This window comes from Syngnathoides biaculeatus, chromosome 8, assembly GCF_019802595.1.
Source record: "Syngnathoides biaculeatus isolate LvHL_M chromosome 8, ASM1980259v1, whole genome shotgun sequence".
Taxonomy (NCBI): Eukaryota; Metazoa; Chordata; class Actinopteri; order Syngnathiformes; family Syngnathidae; genus Syngnathoides; species Syngnathoides biaculeatus.
Window position 1 is genome coordinate 7,070,247 of NC_084647.1, and position 21,439 is coordinate 7,091,685.

Genomic DNA, 21,439 nt, shown 5'->3' on the forward strand with positions numbered 1-21,439 from the left:
TTGTGTGACAATTTGAAATTTTGTCACAAAAATCATGGAAGTTGATCAACATGATTTGCCTTTGCGGGCCACATAAAATCACGCGGTGGGCCGGAGCTGGCCCCCGGGCCTCGAGTTTGACACCTGCACCCAAAGTTATAGTTCAACGACTTGTTAGCTCACTCTGAATTGTAAAGAGACCAAACATGATTACGATTATCATATAACAAAAAGATGATATGACGACCAACTTTTAATGCAAATTTTCTTCAATGAAGAAACCAAGCAGACCAATTATTCCATTTTTATTAATTTATATATATATAAAAAGGCAGGGCTTGTGTTCGAACAATTTCAGCACGGAGAGTAAGCGGTCGAGAGTTTCAGGTGAAAGATTATTAAACGTTCAGAATGAAAAGAGGGGGGGGTGGGAAATAACAAATATGTAAGGCAGTGTTTAAAAGGCACAGGCTGCACTCTAAAGATGGCGGACAAAGGCAGAATGTCGTTTATTTTTCAAATACGTTGTGGGGAAAACACACAACAGGTAGAGGAAGAGAGAAAGTTTCCTCCTCCACATTATGAGCCATAAGCGACTGGACAATATATATATATACACATACATCACTTCCGTCAAAATGTACAGCCAGCTGTGTTTCAGTGTTACCCACACTGGAAAAACCGCTTTATAATATTCATCAAATGCATTTTAAAAAAATGGTTACAGGTCAGATTTTTAACATGTATGAACATTGTACCTGCATATTTTCATTTTTTTTTTTTTTACTGCGTGCTTGTATATTAAAAAAAAAATACAGTAAAAAAAAAAAAATCCCCTTTGCATCACATACCTGCATTTCAAATTAATTACTGATTAATCTAAGCAGTAAAAGTCCCTTGTCAGAACACAAAACTGAACATAACATTGTACTACTGATGCGTGTAAATTCAAATATTTCCCTCAAAATCTTTGTATTTTCGTACATTTGGTCGCGGCGGAAAAACGGGCGACGTGCTTAGCACGTCTGCCTCTCAGTCGAGGTGACCCGAGTTCAAATCCAGTTTACCGCTGTGTGGAGTCTCCGTGTTTATTCCCAGTGACCGCGTGGACTCTCTCCGGGTTGCTCCGGTTTCGGCCCACATCCCAAATTAAAGACTCTAAATTACCCGTAGATGCGAATGAGGGTGCCAACGGTCGTTTTGTCTACGCGCCCTTCAAATTTGCTGGTGACCAGCTCAGGGCGCGTCCCGCCTCTTGCCCAAAGATAGCTGGAACGGACCTTGCCGACCTGTCAATCACTCGTACAGTAATAGCCAATCAGATAGCCGTATTGTCCCACAAGCAATGCCGGGTGCCAGTAGCGTGCGCACGGAAAAGTTCATGTTACGAAGAAAATGGTCCTCAGACGCGCTTGTGGAATGTGCAATTCTGATGAAAGCTACGAGGGGCCCGCTTGATTCGTTTTCCAAAGCCGAAAACGCAGTTGACGAGGTGTCTACGATGGATTAAGGCTCGCGGAAGCGCGCACGTACAACTAAACGTGAACAATATCGACAAACACAAGGCTGTATGTTCCAAGGTAAGTGAGGGAGAAGTATCTTCTCTTGAGTTTGATTGTATTATTATCAGTGCAGGAGAAAAACTTTCACTTTTGTTAGCGAATCACTGACCTGCCGAACGAAGTGTGCCATGTTTTATGCCGAAGAGTCAGGTTAGCGATACATAAATGCGCGTTATCATGCAAGAGAAATGTCTATTTTCCCATTTGTATCACATCAGACTTTTTAGACAGAGCACTGGTTTCGCTTATTAATTCACCCACTCATTTTTAAAGACTCCAATGATCTTACTCGTGATCTTTCCAAGTAAAAAGTACTCACCCTGCTTTACATGCGCTGTACGATTCCGCTATTTTATCCTGTCGGATTTCAATGCGTCAAACTTTTTTTGTTTTTTTGTTTTTTGCATCGATCGCCAACATTTCGCTGTAACTCTGACATCGAGTCCTGCCCCGTCCAAAATCTTAATTCCGTGTCCATATCCTCACGTGAAATACTTGAGACCTCTCTGTAGAACTCTCTCGGCCAAGTCTGACGCATTTGGCAAAAAAAAAAAAAACATACCCCAATATTATCTGGAATACGCGATAGAGAATCGACTTCAAACATGTTCAGTCGCCATTTTGAAAGCTTCTGGGACGTGGCTAAGGGGGCGGAGCTTAAGATCACCATCAGAAAGGTTCATTGCCTCCAGTGTTCCGCCGATGATAGTATGGATAAGCGGTGCACGAAAACGGATGGTTGTATTCTATTCTGAAGGAAACTTCTGGATAGTGCTTATGTCAGCACTCTTTTCCAGAGCATTTGCAATAAAAACTGTGACGTGTGTGTGACTTTGGAAATGCATCGTCATTGAGATGACGCTACTATGATTTGCATATTTTCCTTCCTATTTGAAGATGAAAAAACAAAAACTCATGGAGAGTGGTGCATTTTAGTACGCCCGCTTTTACGGAACGCCACGGTTAACGGCAAAGGGGACGCGCGCAGTGCTTTACGAGGCCGGAGAACAAGTGCTGGTGATCCAGTTATGCGATATGACGCGGATGATTATTACAATAAAGCTGTGCAATGGGGTTTACTAAATAACCTGCCGAGGTAGGGCTGCCACCTTTAGCTTCATGAACCAGGATGAAAATGAAAGGGCATTAAATATTTTCATATTCAGTCCAAATGAAATGAGATTTAAAGAAAAAAATAATAATAACACTTGCCACAAATTAAAAAAAAAAAAAAAAAAAAAACAATCACTCGAGTAGTGAGCCGAAGGTTGAATTTGAGGGTTTTTAACTCCAGACGTCTTGTGAGTAGCGTCCCTTGGTCATCAGTTTCTTGATGTAGTCTGTGGCCTGGGTGCGGGTCATCCCTTCAAGCTCCTCTGCTATCTCGTAAAAGGCCACCTGCACATCCTTCGCCATGTTCCTTGCGTCCCTAAAGAGGGAAACATAAATGGTGACGCTTGTTTTGCATTCACGGGTTCGTCAAAAAAGGGAAGTAGCTGTGTAAACCGCTAGCGATCGTGACGATTTTCACGACCAACAGTGTATAACGTACTCTAAAGAAACTACAGTCCAACCTCGGTTCTCGACCACAATCCGTTCCCAGAAGGCAGTCCGAGAAGTGAGTTGTTCGAAAACCAAATCGGTATTTCCCATTACGATTAATGGAAAACGAAATAATGCGTTCCAAGCCTAAAAAAATTAGGCTTCTATAAAGCATTTTTTTAAGCTCTTGCTGATAATAAACTGCATAGTAGAAATACATGTACTCTTTTAATACTTGATATCATAAAATAAATTAAGAAATATATTTATTTTTTTGCTTAAAATGTATGCTTTAGTAGTAGAGTAGGCTAGGCTGGGAGTGCATTGTCGTATCTGTAACTATTCGGCTACCAGCCTTATAATTTTTTTTTTATTAACAAAAGTGCCGAATAACTTAATAATGGGGGGGGTACTTTTATAAAAAGTAACATACAAAAACTAACTCGTAAGTGGAGTCAACGAAATCTTTGAAACAAAACAAAAATGCAAGTTCACGAGAAAAATGCAACACAAAACTATCAACTCCTGTATCAAATGTCTTCGGTGGGGTGACCCCCCCCCCCCCCGAAGTTCTTTTCTTTTCTTTTCTTTTCTTTTCTTAAAGAACTTATCGAGTGTCACTTCTTTGGAGCCACGATTGGGGGTTCGTAGTCCTCAGTAGGAAGAAAAAAACTGGCAGTAAATGGAGCGACTAAGACATGTCTGAGTACAGAGGCTGCGTTAGACGGAATAAAGCGCGTCGTGGCTCAGCTGGTCTGGCCGTGCACGTTATGTTATTTCCGGGTTTTGTCTGGGGCGTTCGAGTACCGATTTTTGTTCGAAAACAGAAGCAAAAAAAAAAAAAAAAAATCTAAAAATTTTTGTTCGAAAACCAATTTTTGGGAGAATGGAGTACTTACTCTATTTCCACTGCAGTGTACTTTGACAAAAACATACTTTTTTCTTTTGCTATAAGTTTATAACGATCAATAAGGGAACAAAACCAACCAAATCTGTTCACTATTCAGCCCGTAAACAAGGAATGAGACGTACCCACAAATGTAGATATGAGCATTTTCCGAGTGAATGAGCTTCCAGATGTCCTCCTTGTTTTTCTTCAAGAGGTGTTGCACATAAACCTTGCATGTAGAAAACGGCAAATAATTAAAATGCTCAGACTGCAACTTTACGAGAGTCAGGTGGTATTTTATGGGCCGTGAGCAGAACTTTATACTAGCGAGTCGTGAGCGACTCTGGCAGATTGCACCTTTTGCTCCTGGTCTCGGGAGAAGGCAACATTAAGCCGCGTTAGGACGTTATTCTTCTCGGCCTCCTCCAGCTCCTCCCGGTAGAGATAATCTTCTTTTTTATGGCGGCAGCCGTAGAACAACACCGTCTCTCCGACTTCCTTGCCTGAACACCGACAGCAGAGACAAAACTCTTATCTCTCGCTATTTGGTCACACTTCTATAACGGCGCCAAAAACGGTTTTAGCTGGTTGAGACAGGCAGACGGCAATATCGGGACAAATCGTCCCAAGTCCGCAGATGTCTCCCTTTTGTCATTTTAACCTCGCGGAGACGTCATTTTGAGAAACATGAAGACAAACAAGGCCACACGACAATCTGACCTTGCTGCTTGAGCCAGCCCCTCTCCTGGATGAATCCCATGAAGGGAGCGATTCCCGTCCCAGGACCGATCATGATGACCGGGACGCTGGCCTTGAAGGGGAGGCGGAACTGAGACTTGCGGATGTACATGGGGACAGTCGATTTGTGACCGTTGTCGGTGACTAGTTTGTTCTTCAGCCAGTTGGTGGCGACTCCCTTGCTGATACGGTTCGTCTTGGTCTTGTACTCCACCACCACGGCGCAGATGTGGATGCTGTTCGGGTGAACCTGTGGGGGGGGGGGGAGAACATACGACTTGCGTATCATCCATCTAAACTGCCGCCGCATTTGACTTCTCAGCCAAAGCGAGACATACTTTCGAGGAGGAGGCTATGGAGTAATAGCGAGCCTGGAGACGAGGAAGCAGCTCACACAGGTGGTCGATGGGGGGCCTTAAAGACGGCATGTCCTCCAGAATGGCGAGAATGTTCCGACAGGGTTCCAACACCCAGCTCTGGTAGAGCGCCTGAAGCCAAAAAACACAAAACATTTCCATTTAAAACTCGAAAAACAAAGTTAACATTCCAAAATAAAATGTGCTGTTTTTACTCAGAGATGAGAATGACCAATTTTTAAAAACACTGAAAATGTCTGCCTTAAAGGGGGGGGGGGGTGTTCAAAGTGGGGTGCGCCCCCATTTGGGCACATAAATTGTTTATAAAACACGGTTAAATGGTCACCTCTGGTTACTTCTAACAGTGTAAATAGAGGGCAATCATAATATTCAGAAAACTTAAAATATGAGCCCACACAAAATAATTTTGCCAAACCTCAGACATAAAAATGACTGTGAAACAATCATATCATATTTACATCAACTTATTAACTAGTTTTGGAATCAGAAATCACGGGCAATGTGTTTTTCAACACAATAAAACAAAAAAAAAAATGCTTGTAATATCTCAACGTCATCATTTATGATCGTGACATTTTGAAGTTTTGGTACAGATTTTGCAAGAATCATGAAAATTGACTCAAAGCTTCTAAGCTTTCGCTGATAATAAACTGCATAGTAGAAATACATGTATAGTTTAAAATAAAGTTAGTTTTCTAGTTTAATACAATAAATTAAGAAATATATTTATTTTTTGCTTAAAATGTATGCATTAGTAGCAGAGTAGGCTTAGCCGGGAGCGCAATGCCGTATCTGTACGACTCGGCCCCGGCCTTGTAAACGTTTTTTTTTTTTTTTTTTTTCCAAATTAACAAAAGTGCAGAATTACTTTAAACAACAATACTCATGTGGGAAGGGGGGGGGGCATTTTTCCAACAAGTGACATACAAAAATATTAACTTAACGAAATCTTTGAAACAAGACAAAAATGCAGAAATGCTAATGGAACACAGCATTATGAAAGTTGACAAGAAAAATGCAACGCAAAACTATCAACTACTATATCAAATCTCTTCGGTGGGGGTGACTCGCCCCCCGTGGAAGTTCTTTTTGTTTGGAGCCATGATTGGGGGTTCATAGACAGTGAAATGTAGATCAAATAGGCTACTCCACTTACAGGTTATACTTCAAGAATAAGTACACAAGTAATTTGTTTATATAACCAGGTGCGCTAACGCTAGCGCAGTGCTGACTCTAGCGCAGCGCTAACTCTAGCGCCGCATCACCGCATAAAACGCAGGGTTGAAAGCGTGAGAAACAAGTCGCGGCTCGTAGGCCGGAAATTACGGAAATATTATTTGTAGTTTTGCTACCAATACTGAGGTCAGTCGCTCTTTAAGTTAGCCACTCGAAACTCCAGCAAGCTTACTGACCTTGCCCTGAGGGGAGGAGGAGGCCATCTTGCGCATATTCTCCTGTTCTTTGGGGTCTGACGCATACTGGGCCAGCTCGTAGAGGACGTTGGTGCGAGGGGACTGCGTGATGTCGAGGTAGTGAGTCAGAGCTGTCCGGTATGTTGTCGGGCAGGGGAAGGGGTGCTTCTTATTGGACTCCTCTAAAACAAAATGAAATAAAGACGATTGGACATGTACAGATTAGTCACAACACGGTTGTATCTTATCATTGTAATATAAAACTATGGAAATGGGGCTACTATCCATTAGGTTGTTTGCAGCCGTCATCAATCACTTTTCATTACTATCACGGAATACATTAAAAAAAAAAAAAAAAAAATTGCAGTAATCATCAGCGAGCGATTGCGCAAGCGCGGATATCAACGGGACATTTCAAGACGGATTAGAGCGAGGACTTTGTGCTTTCAATGGCATACCATCGAGGTTGTTCAGAGAGATAACCACATCAAGGTCCACACCAAGGACTTGCCCCAGCTTATTCACCAGTGCCGCGTCGTTTGTCGGGAAAACGGCCACGTGGTCCCCGGACTCGTATCTGCAATCACAGAATATCACGGGTAATATTTTAGAAAGATGACAACAGCTCCATTAAGCGGCAAAAACCAGCAAGTCCAAAACTCTCACCTGATCTTGGAGCCCGAAATGTCTAATTCGAGATGCATCAGATGCCTCTCGCCACCTTTGTTGAGTTTACGGTTGACCGTGACTGGGGCCAAAAATGGATTTTTAGAATCATATGGCCTGTAAATAAAAGTACAACGTACAATAGCGTTAAACAGGCATTCAATAATACTGTAATCATAAGGAATATTAAAAATATTTTGTGGAAAGTGCGAAATTACAAGTTCATATGTCTGTGTAGTGAAGCAGTAATTATTGTAATTTCCAGCCTATAAACCGCGACTTTTTTCGCACGCTTTCAGCCCTGCGGGTTATGCGGCGATGCGATTTAATTTGTGCAGTTTTTTTTTTTTCTCTAACGGCCGCAAGGGGGCGCTCAAACGGAAAAGTTAAGAGTGAGACGGGTGGAATATATGTGCCGAGGAAGTGACTTTTACCGGTCCGGCCCTGTTAGCGCTGCGCTAGCGTGTTACTGTTGTGTCTTAGTGATTTTCACAAGTATGTTTATTCTTTAACCGGCCCTGTTAGCGCGGCGCCAGCGTTAGCGTGACGCTGGCGTTAGCACGGCGGCGCTAGTGTCAAACACGGGGTCACCAACGCCGTGCCCTCGGGCGAATGGTAGCCCACGAGGTATGTTCTAAAAATACCATAGGCCACAAATTACCATTATTTGTGCTTTAAATTCTGAATGTGACTTGCTTACGTGAATTAAAATGTTAAAATACCTGTAATGTAATTCACTACAATTAAAACAAAAAGATTTTATGTACGCGTAATGAACTGCGTCTGAAATTTGCCGCAAACAGGTCACGCAGGCCTTCATGCGATCGGTGCTCACGGAGTAGCCCTCAGCCTCAAAAAGGTTGCTGAGCCCTGCGTTAAACTTTCTGTGTACCGTCTTTCTTCGCAAATATCTCGCGTTTCAATGTGGCCACTTGCGGCTTTCACACGGCTGCGGCGTACGTACGTACCAAATGCTATTTCCTTTACAAATGAACTGGGTGAGGCTTATAACCAGGTGCGCTCTGTAGGCCGGGAATTACGGTACTTTTTATATAACACATTTTAGAATAGCAAAATAAAAGTAGTGTTGAAATCTAGCTAAAGGGGTCTTCTTTACGTATGTCCACTGGGAGGCAGCAAGCTTTTAATGACCTACGGTAAACTTTGCCGCAGAGAGATTCCTCTGCGACTGTACTTACGGCTTCTGGACCTCAAAGCTCTTCAGGCGTCCAATCTCTCCTGTGAACACTTTACTCATGCTGATGTCCGTGTGCTCCTTCAGCTCATACTGACGGATGCTGTGTGACCAAACAGTACATTAAGTTGGCCTTCATAGGTACCTTATTAAATTGCATTTCTTATTTTACACAGGCACACAGAAAAGAAAAATAGCTCGTTGTCTGTCGTTATGCCATAAATTAAGGTCTACGTCACATGGGAGAGTTTAGTCACAAAAATAGGAACAAGAAAATACTGCAAAGACCACACATTCACCTTGAGTCATCTCCCAAGGCTTCCACGCCAAAGTGCTCACAAACCGCAGGCCAAAACTGCTCTCGCCATGACACAAAGTCCTCTTCCAAACTGAGACAAGAACAGACATCTCAGGTGAGCTGTCGAACACAACCTTTAATCCTTTCACAAGTGACTCAGTCGCAGATTCTAAAAAGGTCAACTGACAGCCATATATACATTTTAAAATATATATTGTTACGAAAGCGATATATATTATTCACTTCTATGTCCATACGAAAAAATAAATATGAGCGGAGAGCGTGTCATTCATGCGGAAAGTTGCGGAAGTCTCACTCGACATCCCAGTGGCGGCCATATTGCCTGGAACGTCATTTGCAGATGTCACACTGGGACAGTCGCCATAGAAAACGCGTAGTGGCACCTGCTATGGGAGAACAGAGAATTTCGGATTTATCCGACGCCCCTTCTGACACCGAAGCTCTTTTCGAAGAAGAGAAGAGCTCACTATCGAGTGACGTGACCAGGGGAATGTTACCTATCGTTTTGAGCCACATTTAGATGATATGCGGATCACTTTTAACTATGTATGACAGTAAGTAGCGTACTCAGGAGGACCCATGCAGGGCGAAATAACTACTTCAGGGGTGCCCACACACCAGGGGTGCGGGGCTCCTTTCTCCTCCCGCACGTGGCCAAACCACTTCCCCACCCGATTCAAATTCGCATTGGGGCTAATGCCAGCCGCGGCGTCGGTGACCACACGGTGACCCCCCAACTATTTTTTTTTTTTAATAGCTCTATGCATACCTACCGATCATTTAGAACCCGCAAAGCTTTCGTCCTTTCCATTTTCCCATTTTTCACGACGAAACGGGTCTTTTGGAAAAGTGTGAAGAGTGAATTTATCCTCCCGAGCGTTCGAGCGAAACCAGCAATACGACGAGCCGGCATTTTGGCTAACACGAAAAAAAAAAAAAAAGTAATTTTCCCCCGGTACAATAGGTATAAACCAATATAAACATTGGACTCCGCTACCGCACTTCCTGGTTCTTCTCCAACACAAATTACTCGAGAGGATGCAAAAAATCCATATACGACAACATCCTGACGTGTGAAAAAAAATTATGCTTTATGTGTCAGTTGACCTTCACGGTCACTTTAAAATAAGCAGATCTAATCTGATGACATTATTACATTGTTTATTCTTGGCACCAGAAACTGTATATATAGTTTTTTTCCCCCCTCACTTACTTGCCATCGTCATCACCTAACCCGAGGTCAAAGATGCGCTTGGCCCCAAGTTCCTCCAACCTTTTGTCGACGTATTTCCCCATGGCGTTGTAATGCTCATACGTCTTGTTGCCCAAAGAAAATACCTGCAGGCAAAGAATTCAGATGAGGAATGGGGAATGTGTGGTGTCAGTGGACTAAAAAAAAAACTGTTGACAGTTCATCTGAAGTGCACAATGTGCTATTCAAATTTCTCTCGCTGCTCATTACAGTAAGTAGGTCTCTCTCTTTTTTTTTTTTTTTTAAATACAGTACTGTCTTGCTCTGAAAATAAGTGTATTACTCAATGTAGAAATTTGTGTCTGTTCAAGTACATTAACAAAAAGAATCTTTATATACACAGGTGTCAAACTCAAAGTCCGGGGGCCAGATCTGGCCCAACACGTGAGTTTGTGTGGCCCGCGAAGCCAAATCTAGAGTGTCAATTTGCATGATTCTTGCAAAAATCTGTACCAAAATTTCAAATTGTCATATACCGTAGGTCCCGGCCTAGAAAGAGAGTTTAACGTTAGCGGGGCTAGTAGCATTAAACTCTGTGTACCGAGGCTTATAACCAGGTGGATTAACGCTAGCGCCACATCATCGCATAAACCACAGGGTTGAAAGTGTGTGAAAAAAGTCGTACCTTGTAGGCCGGAAATACTGGATCATACATGCTAAACTTGAGATATTACAAGCATTATTGTTATCAAACGTGAATAGTTGAGCAGCACATTACCCTTGATTTCTGATTCCAAAACTAGCTCATAAATTGATGATGTAAATGTGATGAGATGATTACATATTTTCGTTCCACAGTCATAACGGCCCTATGGGGGAAACCAAAACAACAATGTGGCCCCCGAGAAAAATGAGTACAAATGTATGAATGCTGGTATTTATATACCTGTGAATATTCTCATTCATTGAGGTAATTTCGTTTATTGGGCGTCAAATCGACCGCAACTGGACATTTTCGATGTTTCGGCTCTGATCCGAGTGGGCTCCATCAGCTCATGCACATACCCGAGATTGGACACCGCTAGTTAGTGATCACGCTGCTATAATATGTTCTAATTAACCATTTGTATTTTTCTAATATATTTTTACTCACAAGCTATACAATAATATGTATGTATATCCTCTGCAAACTTTCAATCGATGGACACTCAAAAAAGAAAAAAAAAAACATTAGTTGTGTTGACCTATTTTACGGTTCTTGTTCGGTTTGTTAATTGATGAAACATTCAAAGTTCATCAAGTTGCAAATGGATGTTGATTAATTTAAGTGCAACTGTATTTTTAAAAGTGCATAATTTTCAAACTCGAGTTAGGGGGTGTTTGCTATGGATAAAACATTTATCATCCTCAAGATCATCAAAGTTTCTGGTCTCCGAGTCAGATCCATTTATAAATATTGAACCGGCTGGAATGCTTAATTTAAATTAAATGTGCAATATCAAAGCCCCCCCCCCCCCCCAAAAAAAAGGAATAACTACACAAAAACGAAGAAGAAAACCGCAAGTATGGCCAACGAAATCGCATGTACTCCTACGAAAAGGACAAATGTCAAACGATTCTAAAATTGGTGGAAAGGCAATAAATTCAATGCATCCCTCTCGACGGGATAAAAATAATTGTCAGGAGGAAATGGTTTGAATTCTTCGCAAACTAACACAACCCGACAGACAGAAAAACAATGGTGGGAACATTCAGCAGCTTCGTAGTTGGGGAAACGACTGAATAAAACGCAGTGACTGCAAATGTTTACCGTGGGACATGACCGCAAACTTCAAATGATATCAACCATTAAAAACAAACCGACTTGCTGGATCAGAACTGCTCGACTTTAAAGTACTTTACCGTGAAGTTGAGTCCGGAGAGGTCTTCGTCGTCATTTTCCTGCAGCCAATCATAGAAATCTTGGGCGTTATCCGTCGGGTCGCCTTCGCCGTAGGTGGCCATGCAGAATATGGCCAGCGAGTTTTTGATCTCGGACAAACGAGACAGCTCACCCTGAAGAACGTGACAGAGATGAGAGAGTAGCAAACAGTATCGCATTTCTAAATATAATAATAAAATAAAACACTTGGCTGAATTGATCATTTGTGTGACATTTGCTACAAATGGGAGATCTCCCTTGCAGAATCTGATGAAACGTATGCAGTATGAAAACGAAAAATGGAAAGAAGAAACTGCATGTACCGTCACTTTTTTCCACACACTTTCAACCCTGCGGCTTATGCGGTGATGCTGCTAATTTGTGCATTTTTTTCCCCCTAACGGCCGCAAGGGGGTACTCGACTGGAAAAGTTAAGAGTGAGACTGGTGGAATGTGTGTGCCGAGGAAGTTAATTTTACCAATGTGTTTCTTTTTTTTTTTTTTTCCTCGCCCTGTTAGCGCTGTGCTAGAGTGGGTTAGCGGCTGTGTTACTGCCGTGTCTCAATGATTTTTACCGGTATGTTTTTTTTTTTTTTTAACCAGTCCTGTTAACCGCACTAGTGTTATGCTAGCGTTTTAATGATCTGTTACTACCGTGTCTCAGTGATTTTTACCAGTATGTTTTTTTTTTTTTTTTTTTGTTAACCGGCCCTGTTTGCGCTGCGCTAGCGTTGGCGCTGTGCTAGCGTGTTGCTGCTGTGTTACTGTCACGTCTCAGTGATTTAGGTATGTTTTTTTTTAGTGCTGTGCTAATGTGTTGCTCTGTGTAGCTGTCGCAACTGTTTTTTTGTTCCAATGTTTTTTTTTTTGTTTTTTTTTTTTTTTAAATCAGCCATGTTCGTGCTACTGTGTTGCTGCTATGTTAAACTAAGCTAAGGTATTAAAAGTTTGAAAACTCCGTTTACCATCTTTCTTTGTAAATATCTCATGTTTCAATCTGGATTTCAACATGGGCACTTGCAGCTTTCACATATGTGCGGCTTATGTATGTACCAAATGGTATTTCCTTTACAAATGTACTGGGTGAGGCTTATAATCAGGTGCGCTCTGTAGGCCGGAAATTACGGAATATTGTAGACTGTTTTTAAGTTACCATGTCGTATTCTTCCGGGTCAGCAGCCATTCCCTTCATGCCATAGCGTTGCGCATCTTTGGACAGTCTGTTGGCAAACTCTTCTGCTGTGCCGGTCTGGGAGCCGTAGAACACAATGATGTTCTTTCCCTGGGGGTTGGGGAGGCAAAGGATTAAAAAAAAATAATAATAAAATAATGATGAACTGAAAAGAAATCCAACGTTGCTACGAGAATTCACAACACAGACACACCAACGGAGCTATGCTGAAAAAGAAGTGGGCCAACAGATTTTCCACTATCGTCACTGTATCTGAATTGTTTGCCGTAAAACCACATGATTCAAACCAAAACTATTTTTATTCATTAACCATATTCTCTCATCGAAATCCAAAATACGAACCATGTGCCCATCATAAATCCCATACACTGGTGAAGTTTACATGTGTTTTGGGACTTATGATCAAAATTTATGGTTTGGGTTTTTTTTTTTTTTTTCTTTCCTAAGTGTGACTACATGTGGGATGCGCTAAGGAAGCAAAGATCCAAACACTGAAACCAGATTTCCCATACATGCGACCACATGTCGACGCACACGGACTGGAAAACAATCACCCTTGACAAAGATTGGCTTTCATTTATACCACAGGTGTCCAACTCAAGGCCCGGGGGCCGGGTTCGTCCCGCCACATGATTTTATGTGGCCCCCGAAGCCAAAACTAGAGTGTCAATTTCCATGATTCTTATAAAAATCTGTACCAATATCATAAATGATAAATTTGAGATATTACAAGCATTTTTACGTTACCAAATGTGAATAATTGACAAACACATTACCCTTGATTTCTGATTCCAAAACTATTTCATAAATTTCTGATGTAAATTTGATGAAATGGTTAAATATTTTTGTTCCACAGTCATAACGGCCCCCTGAGGCAAGCTGGACCAACAACGTGGCCCGCGAGAAAAATGAGTTGGACACCCCTGATTTGCACAGTCGCTGGTTCGGTCCCGGCCCCGCTGTGTGGGGTTTGCATCTTTTCCCCCCGTCCCTGCTTGGGTTTTCTCCGGGCATTTTGGTTTCTTCCCACATCCCCAAAACATGGAACATTAATTGGACACTAAATTGCCCCGTCGGTGTGATTGTGGCAGTTTGTCTCTATGTGCCCTGCGATTGGCTGGCAACCAGTTCAGGGTGTACCCCGCCTCCAGCCCGTTGACAGCTAGGCATAGGCTCAAGCACTCCCCCGCGACTCTTCTGAGGATAAGCAGCTAAGAAAATGGATGGCCGGATGGTGTACACGGTGACAGTCGGAAACGAGACTTACTGTTTTCTTCATTTTCTCGATGAAACTCGTTTCTCTTGTCGTCGGCGCTCTGAGGAAGACATGTTAACTTGTTATGGTATGGAAAATCAAAGCTATAAAACCACCTAAAAAGTATTCAATACAGTCCCACGATGAGGTCATGAACCAAATACTACAAGCAACGTTCTTTTCACAAAAATATTATCACCCTTAACAAAATCCTACCACAAAAAAACTTGACAATTTTTGCCACGGGTAACATTTTGGCAGATGACGTGATTGAGACTGTGAAAAATTAGTCCTTAGAGATCCCTTTATCAATGCAGTCCTTACCGCATAGTCTATTAAAAGGTGAAAAAGGGTGTACAAATCAAAGAAACAGACATGACAAGCAACATGTATTATTGCAGAAAAGAAAGACCAGGGTCGCTTAATTCAACATCAAGCGCCTGAGGGAAAAGACGTGGTCTGGTCTGCAAATGATGAGACGTTACTTTATCCTGGAAACAAAGACCTCCGTGAAACTGCAACTTCAGTGACCGTGTAGCCATTACAAGCATACAATACGTAGACTCAAAGAAATCACAACCAGTTTATGGCGCTACTGTAACGATTAATATCAAACAATCCATTGAACAACTGAAAAAAAAAAAAAAAAAAAAACATTTAAAAATCGTGCGGATTCTGGCTTGTTTTTCCGAATCCTGGACAATTGATAACCTTAAAACTGTGATACTGCTTTCGGTCGTGCTACCCTGAGAACGCTAAGTGGGTTTGGCCCTGGTTAGTACTTGGATGGGAGACCGCCTGGAAATACCGGGTCCTGTAAACTTCTCTCCCCGGCTAAATGCTGAGGGGTTGCATCAGGAAGGCGTAAAACTGTGCCAAACAAATATGCGTTCATCTAAGGTGACACGCTGTGACGACCCCTGACGGGACAACCCGAAACGATAAGAAGAAGAAGAAGAAAAAAACTGTGCTACTCTGAAGTTGCCCACGGTGACCAGGAGTGGGATTTCTTATTGCGCCCCTGGCTCGGTGCCTATACGTTGGGGGTCACCCTGGTGGACCAGAGGCTAGCCTCCCCCCGCCAACAAGTGGGTGGGACAGGTCCTGACTTTTGTTTGCGCCTTGGCATCTTACAAACGTGTTTAGAGTCCCCACCCTATTTGGAGGCCTTCGAGGGAGTGTTGGAGAGGGCGCCCCCCACCCCGCTGGGGACTACGAAGGAGCCCCATCACTGATGTTGGGCGTTTGAAGTACTTTACACTGAAAGATGAAGACCACTACATGTCCCTCTCATGCTAGTTGCTGTGACCATGTTTATTAGCCCTCCACATTTGTCATTAAAGTTGAACGTTTTAAATAGTTTTTAAGAACTATATTCTGTCTCTATTTTGTGCACAAACATTTTTTGATGACAACAATTTGGTCTCTGGAACCAATTACTGAAACTACAAGTGAGCTCAATGGCAAACATTGTATCGCAAGCGCCAAGAGTACAGTTTGCAGTCTTATGTGGAGGTACCACGGTAATCCATGTACAGTCCATTATTTGATGGAATTCAGCCTTCATGAAGTCTGTGCCAACAACATTGTCAAATACAATCGTTGAGGATTGCTCTCCTCTCCCGTTCACATCCTTTCCTGAGCTAAAAGTCTCCCTTGGGATTGTGGTACTACAAAAAATGTGTAGGTTATTTGTGTCACTGTTCGTCTCCTGCGATACTTCTTCTCCCTTACGGTCTGTAGGATATGTAAAACTATCATGCACTGCTCCTTTCTCCGTGCAACACAGCTCAGCCAGATGACTTTAAACTTGAGAAACCAACTCGAATTCAGGCATGAGAATTTGATGCCGAACACGCCATAAAACGGGCTCCTGTGGTTAACACTTGTACTTTGGAGCGAAGATGGCGCCAGATGGAAAAATCTAAAAGTTGACGTTTGCCCTCAAGCGCAACCGTTCCTGTCCGATCCAATGGAGAGCCTCGAGAACATCATCAGATGGTCTCACAAATGTAACCAACCATATCAAAACCAAAGTTTTCGTGCAGCAGTGCGCTTTCAAGAAACCACGGAGAGCAAGTTGATTGTTTTTCCAGTAAAAAAAAAAAACAAGATCATTGTCCCATGTAGGATGGCAGTGTCAGGATTGTGTAAGAAAGTTTCTCCCCAGTGACTCCTTACTGGTGCTGACAGAACATTACAATTAGTGGTTTAAAAAACAGTTATCATTTCATACAACTTTCTGTAAACACTGAGCCCCTTTTACAACCAATACATGAACAATTCACTTCCAAGACTTTCATTTAAAGCGCTCTTAAAAGTCCGCCGTGAGCCCGAAACTCAGAACGTGCATCTCCAATAGTGAAGAAACCAAGCAGGTTACAGACCTGTCGGCAGCATCTCTCCTGTCTTCCGGCAGGGAGAAAACACAGCCCATGGCATGTAGCCCCCGTAGCTCCGCGCAGCCACTATCGCCGCTGGCTAGGCAACGCCACGCCGTGAACTGCCACACTCCGTCTCAATAGCGGGATGTCAACGCTCCGCAGTCAGCAGCCTTGAAAGACCCTTAAAAAAAAGCTCTGCAAAGGGTGGTCTTCTTTCACCTCAAGAGGCTCCGGCGTTATCTGAACTCAGCCTCTTCCTGTGCTGCCCCCCCCCCGCTCCCCCCTGAATCCAGTCTGTTTTTCACAAGCGCGTTGAAGCCCCGTCACTGTCGGGACACAATGGTGGGAAACTGACTTTCCCCTTAAATGTAGCAGAGCTGCAGACCCACAATTTTGACTCACACCAGCACACACTGAAACACTCTGGGGCTGAAAAGCCCCCCCCCCCCCCCACCCCCCTTCGGGTCCGCCCCCTTTTCCTCTCCGGCTGAAAGGTGTTAAGCACGAAAAAGTCTACAAGACTCATTCTAAGGATTTGGCTAGTCAACTAACCAAAGCCACTCCTCTGTGGACCACTAAAGAGGGTGAAAGCGCTGAATGGTAGGTTTTTGTCCCCTGCCCCCACATCACTGGAGGAGAGAGGGGAATGCCATCGCTATGGTAACCTCATTTATCATAAAAGGATTCCATTTGTGACAAGGCCCAGTGGAAGAGGAGCTCATCTGACGCACATACACAAAAGCAAAAGCAGGGGGAGAGAAGAAAGATTGGGAGGAAAAGTAAAAGGGTGAAGAAAGCCTCGATTGTCTTTTACCTCAACTTCCACCTTTTGGGGACGCCACAACAACAACAACAACAACAACAACAAAAAAAACAAGCCTTGGCTCGTAACCTTCTCACGAGTTCAGGGCCAAAAACAAAAGCGCAGGAAATACACGGAGAGTACGCCTCCTTCAAAACAGTCGGCTAATCACCGCGCTTTTAAACGGGAGGGCGCACCGTCTTTTGCGCTTGTGTCATTTCACGCTCCTTTCCTGAATCCCCGCCCAGTCCGCAGATAGACTAAAGGAACAAAATGCTTCCTGATGGTCAAGCCGTTCTTCTGGTGATTAGCGCTCGCGCACAAAGTCAAGAGCTGACAAAGTCAACAGTTCTTTCAGAGACGAAACCTCAACCAAGTCAGAGAGAGAGAGAGAGGAGAGAGAGAGAGAGAGAGAGAGAGAGAGAGAGCATAGTTTCGGGTGGTTAAATAATTTGTGTTGTGGTTGGGGAGGGTCTATAAATGTCGTCAGTTCCATTAGAGTTCAGTGGAAACAAACCAAGGCTCCATCCCTCCACTTCTGGGACTTGGGGAAGGAACGACGGATTGAGAGCTTTGACACAAAACGGGGTTGGGCGCTAGAAGCATTTCAGGATCAGGTAATGATGTCCACCATGAAGTGAAAACAGAATCAATTTTGATAAAACTCAGTTCAGTCAACATCTAAACGAATTAACTTTACGATTGTGCTTTGGCACTACAGAAATGTTTGATGGGCAAAGAAAAATGTGTCAACTATCACAGAGATGGAATTTATTGGGACGTAGCTGTAAGACTGCACCCACGATGGCACACGTCTCGGTGCAGGCTGCTCAGAAGATATTATGGCTACAATACGTAGACAACAAGGATAAGATAGGGATGGAATGTTCAGCTACATTTGGTTATACAGTAAAAACTCGGTTCTGGAACATCCCTGTTTTCGAACAAAAATTTCAAGATTTTTTTTTTTGTTCCCGTTTTCCAACGAAAATCGGTACTCGAACGCCGCCGACAAAACCCGGAAATAACATATTGCCCGCGGCCAGACCAGCTGACCCAGGACGCGCTTCGTTGTGAATTCCCACGCCGCCGAAAAAAAAAAACAGAAATGACAAACGCGCGCGGCGCAACTAGCGCACTTTTGTTATTCTGTATAACGCAACCTCTGTACAGACGTGTCTCGGTAGTCACTGTTTTTCTTCTTACCGAGGACTACTGTATAAACCCCCAATCATGGCTCCAAAGAAGACAAGTTGCTTGTTTAAAGTTATTCTGCACTTTTGTTAATAATAATAATAATAAAAAAAAAAAAGTTTACAAGGCTGGGGGCCGAGTCACTACAGATACGCCAATGGGCTCCCAGCCTAGCGTACTCTACTACTAAAGCATACATTCTAAGCAAAAATAACTATTTCTTAAATTATTTTATTATATAAATTATTTAAACTATACATGTATTTCTAATATGCAGTTCATTATCAGGAAAAGCTAAAAAAAAATGCTTTAAAAAGCCAAATTTTTTAGGCTTTGAACACATTACTTCTTTTTCCATTCATTGTAACGGGAAACACGATTCGGTTTTAGAACAAATCGCTTCTCGAACCGTTTTCTGGAACGGATTGTGGTCGAGAACCGAGGCATCAATGTAACGCAAAGGAACTTCCAGGCACACACATTTGTCAATACAACACACTCCTCTCGAGGTTACACGACTTCACTTTTTTATAAGTCAAGACAAATGGGATCAAAGTTGAGTCGATGACCTCATTGATGTTTTGAGTACAGTACTGCGACATCGTCTTAGAAGTCTTATAAATATCTGCGTTGCGTCAGTGGCGTTCACCACATCAGAAAAGACCCCAGACATTCATTGCCAAATGTTACTCATGTGCTCGGTGAAAAGATGGCAGCAAACTGGTGATCTGCTGCCGTCTTTTCTCTGTAAGAGGAGGCCGTTTGGCGAAGTCGCTAATTCAGAGCCGATGTGAGGATTTCGGCCGCTCGTCAGCTACCATCAGCGGATGCCTCTTCAGATGACTGCCGCACATTCGCTTATGTTATATTTGAAGATTGATTTCATTTTTGGTAAATTATTCCCACGCCGCAGCTTGTTTCCGGCAATACAACCCACCACCCCCGACCCCAGATGTTGCTTTGTAAGAGACTTCTATTAGTTAATGACAAAAAACAAAAACATCACGTCATCCGTCGACTTCAAGCTCTAAAAATCCTTGGAGGAGTGAATAGTAGTAGTAGTTTTACTATAGCTTATTTTTCATTTACATTTTTCTTGCTTGACAGGGAAAAATCTCAGCGTTTTAGATCAAATATTGCCTAAACAATTAAAGGTTTTGTGTTAGTTCAGAATACAGTAAACCCTCGTTTTTCACAGTTAATTGGTAGCAGACCCACCGTGAAAAGTGAAAAACGGCGAAGTAGGGGTAATTGGCGTTTTTTTTTTTTTTTTTTTAATATATATATTTTGTTTTTTTGCTTCATCCAGGGACTGTGCATTAGTACGTAGCAATCCGGCCTTTTTTGGGGGGTCCGGAAATCCATGATGCACTGTATAAGCGATAGGTGATTCGCGAAGTATGAGGGATTACAGTAGTGACATATCTTGATTTATCTTCTTAAAAATGTTGTTTCAAATCACACGAGCCATCTAAATTTTCACAAAAATGAGTGCAATCTGAACAATGTTTTCACCTGCATATGCCACGAACAGATCAAAGTGGTTCTATATAGTGTAAGTACCTTTTATATATAAATAAACGTATGTAAGAAATCATTTTAAATTTACATAATGAATTAAAAAAAATTAGCTCAAAAGCTAGTCATAAAAAACACAAATAATGAACCTGTAAGAGTGTAAGTACGCATTGGTCATTCATTAGCATGCATCAAATTCGTGTGTACATCTGCAGGAAATACAGCGCATTACATTTCTTACTGTGTACATGGATTACGAAATCTTTTTTTCTTCCGTCAACTAAAAAAAGTTCCTACAGTTTTGGTTCTTCACTGCTTATGTCAAAATAAAAATGGTTTCAAAATAAGTCTGTGTAAAGGTTGCGACAAGAACATCTGTGTGTGTTTCTCTATGGCCTATGTGGTAAAGCTATATAAACTCAATATTTGGTTGGGTTTTTTTTTTTTAAATCAATTTATTACTTCAATAAATCTGGGATGTCCATGCAGCAACAAGTTGGTGCACCTTTCTGCACTGCCAATTTGAAATCTCTATATTTTACTAATTGAACAACTGATCCAAAAAAAAGAAGTGAGCGATTAATCGATTTTGTCGAATCTTCTGAATGTGTAAATCAGCATGACATTTTTTTTTTTTTTTTTTTTAAACATTTTGGCAGCACATGTAACTTTCTCCAACAAAGACCTACCACATGGCCTCTTCTTCCTAGTTTACCTTGCACCGCCCCCCTCGACTCTTAAAGGGGTACATTCACGATTACAAATGTTGCAGTCCTTACTCAGCCTATCAATGTGGTTTATAATGACAGCGTGCTTATGCGCCGCCCACCACCGGAATTTATTTATTTTTTTTACATAAGGACATGCCTCTGTCGGGAAGTATTGTTGACGAGCGCACATAAGTGGGGCGAAATGAAAAAAAAAATAAAACCTGCAGACAAGCTGATTGCGAAAACTTGGAACGCACTTCCCGTCGCATACCGCACACTGACAATGTTTGGTTCTACCCATGCATATGAAAATTCTCTCACATTAAAAAAAAACAAAACCATTAAGACCAACCTATGTTCACGAATAACGGATGGTGGCCTGAAAGGCTTGCATGAAGTTTAATTCAATGACGTATGAAAGGAACGACAAAGCCATCAACAAAGAAGTCACATGAATGGTAAGAAGTACTTTTGTTATCAATGGTTAGCAACAGCATAATGTTATTTATATGAATTTAGAGACTTATTGTACTCTTAAAGTGTTGGTCTTACATAAAATATACAAATACACTTGTATTTAGTTTTAAAAATA

General features: G+C 42.2%; 1 protein-coding gene across 3 annotated transcripts in view; it reads right to left on the minus strand.

Annotated features, from left to right (window-relative positions):
- Positions 1 to 273: 273 nt before the first annotated feature.
- porb (P450 (cytochrome) oxidoreductase b) overlaps positions 274 to 21,439 on the minus strand; it is a 29,921-nt gene continuing 8,755 nt past the window's right edge. For 2 of the 3 annotated variants that reach the window (XM_061828504.1, XM_061828505.1), the window contains 14 exons: positions 14,252 to 14,300; positions 12,946 to 13,074; positions 11,774 to 11,926; positions 9,893 to 10,017; positions 8,660 to 8,749; positions 8,365 to 8,463; positions 7,166 to 7,282; positions 6,958 to 7,076; positions 6,500 to 6,681; positions 5,049 to 5,198; positions 4,693 to 4,960; positions 4,330 to 4,475; positions 4,116 to 4,201; positions 274 to 2,970 (listed from right to left, as the gene is read on the minus strand). In XM_061828504.1, the coding sequence (XP_061684488.1) occupies positions 2,826 to 2,970; positions 4,116 to 4,201; positions 4,330 to 4,475; positions 4,693 to 4,960; positions 5,049 to 5,198; positions 6,500 to 6,681; positions 6,958 to 7,076; positions 7,166 to 7,282; positions 8,365 to 8,463; positions 8,660 to 8,749; positions 9,893 to 10,017; positions 11,774 to 11,926; positions 12,946 to 13,074; positions 14,252 to 14,300 (1,858 nt within the window). In that variant the 3' untranslated portion in view covers positions 274 to 2,825. Of the gene's footprint in view, positions 2,971 to 4,115; positions 4,202 to 4,329; positions 4,476 to 4,692; positions 4,961 to 5,048; positions 5,199 to 6,499; positions 6,682 to 6,957; positions 7,077 to 7,165; positions 7,283 to 8,364; positions 8,464 to 8,659; positions 8,750 to 9,892; positions 10,018 to 11,773; positions 11,927 to 12,945; positions 13,075 to 14,251; positions 14,301 to 16,626; positions 16,834 to 21,439 lie in introns of those variants that run through there. The other variant, XM_061828506.1, reaches the window with a different exon arrangement.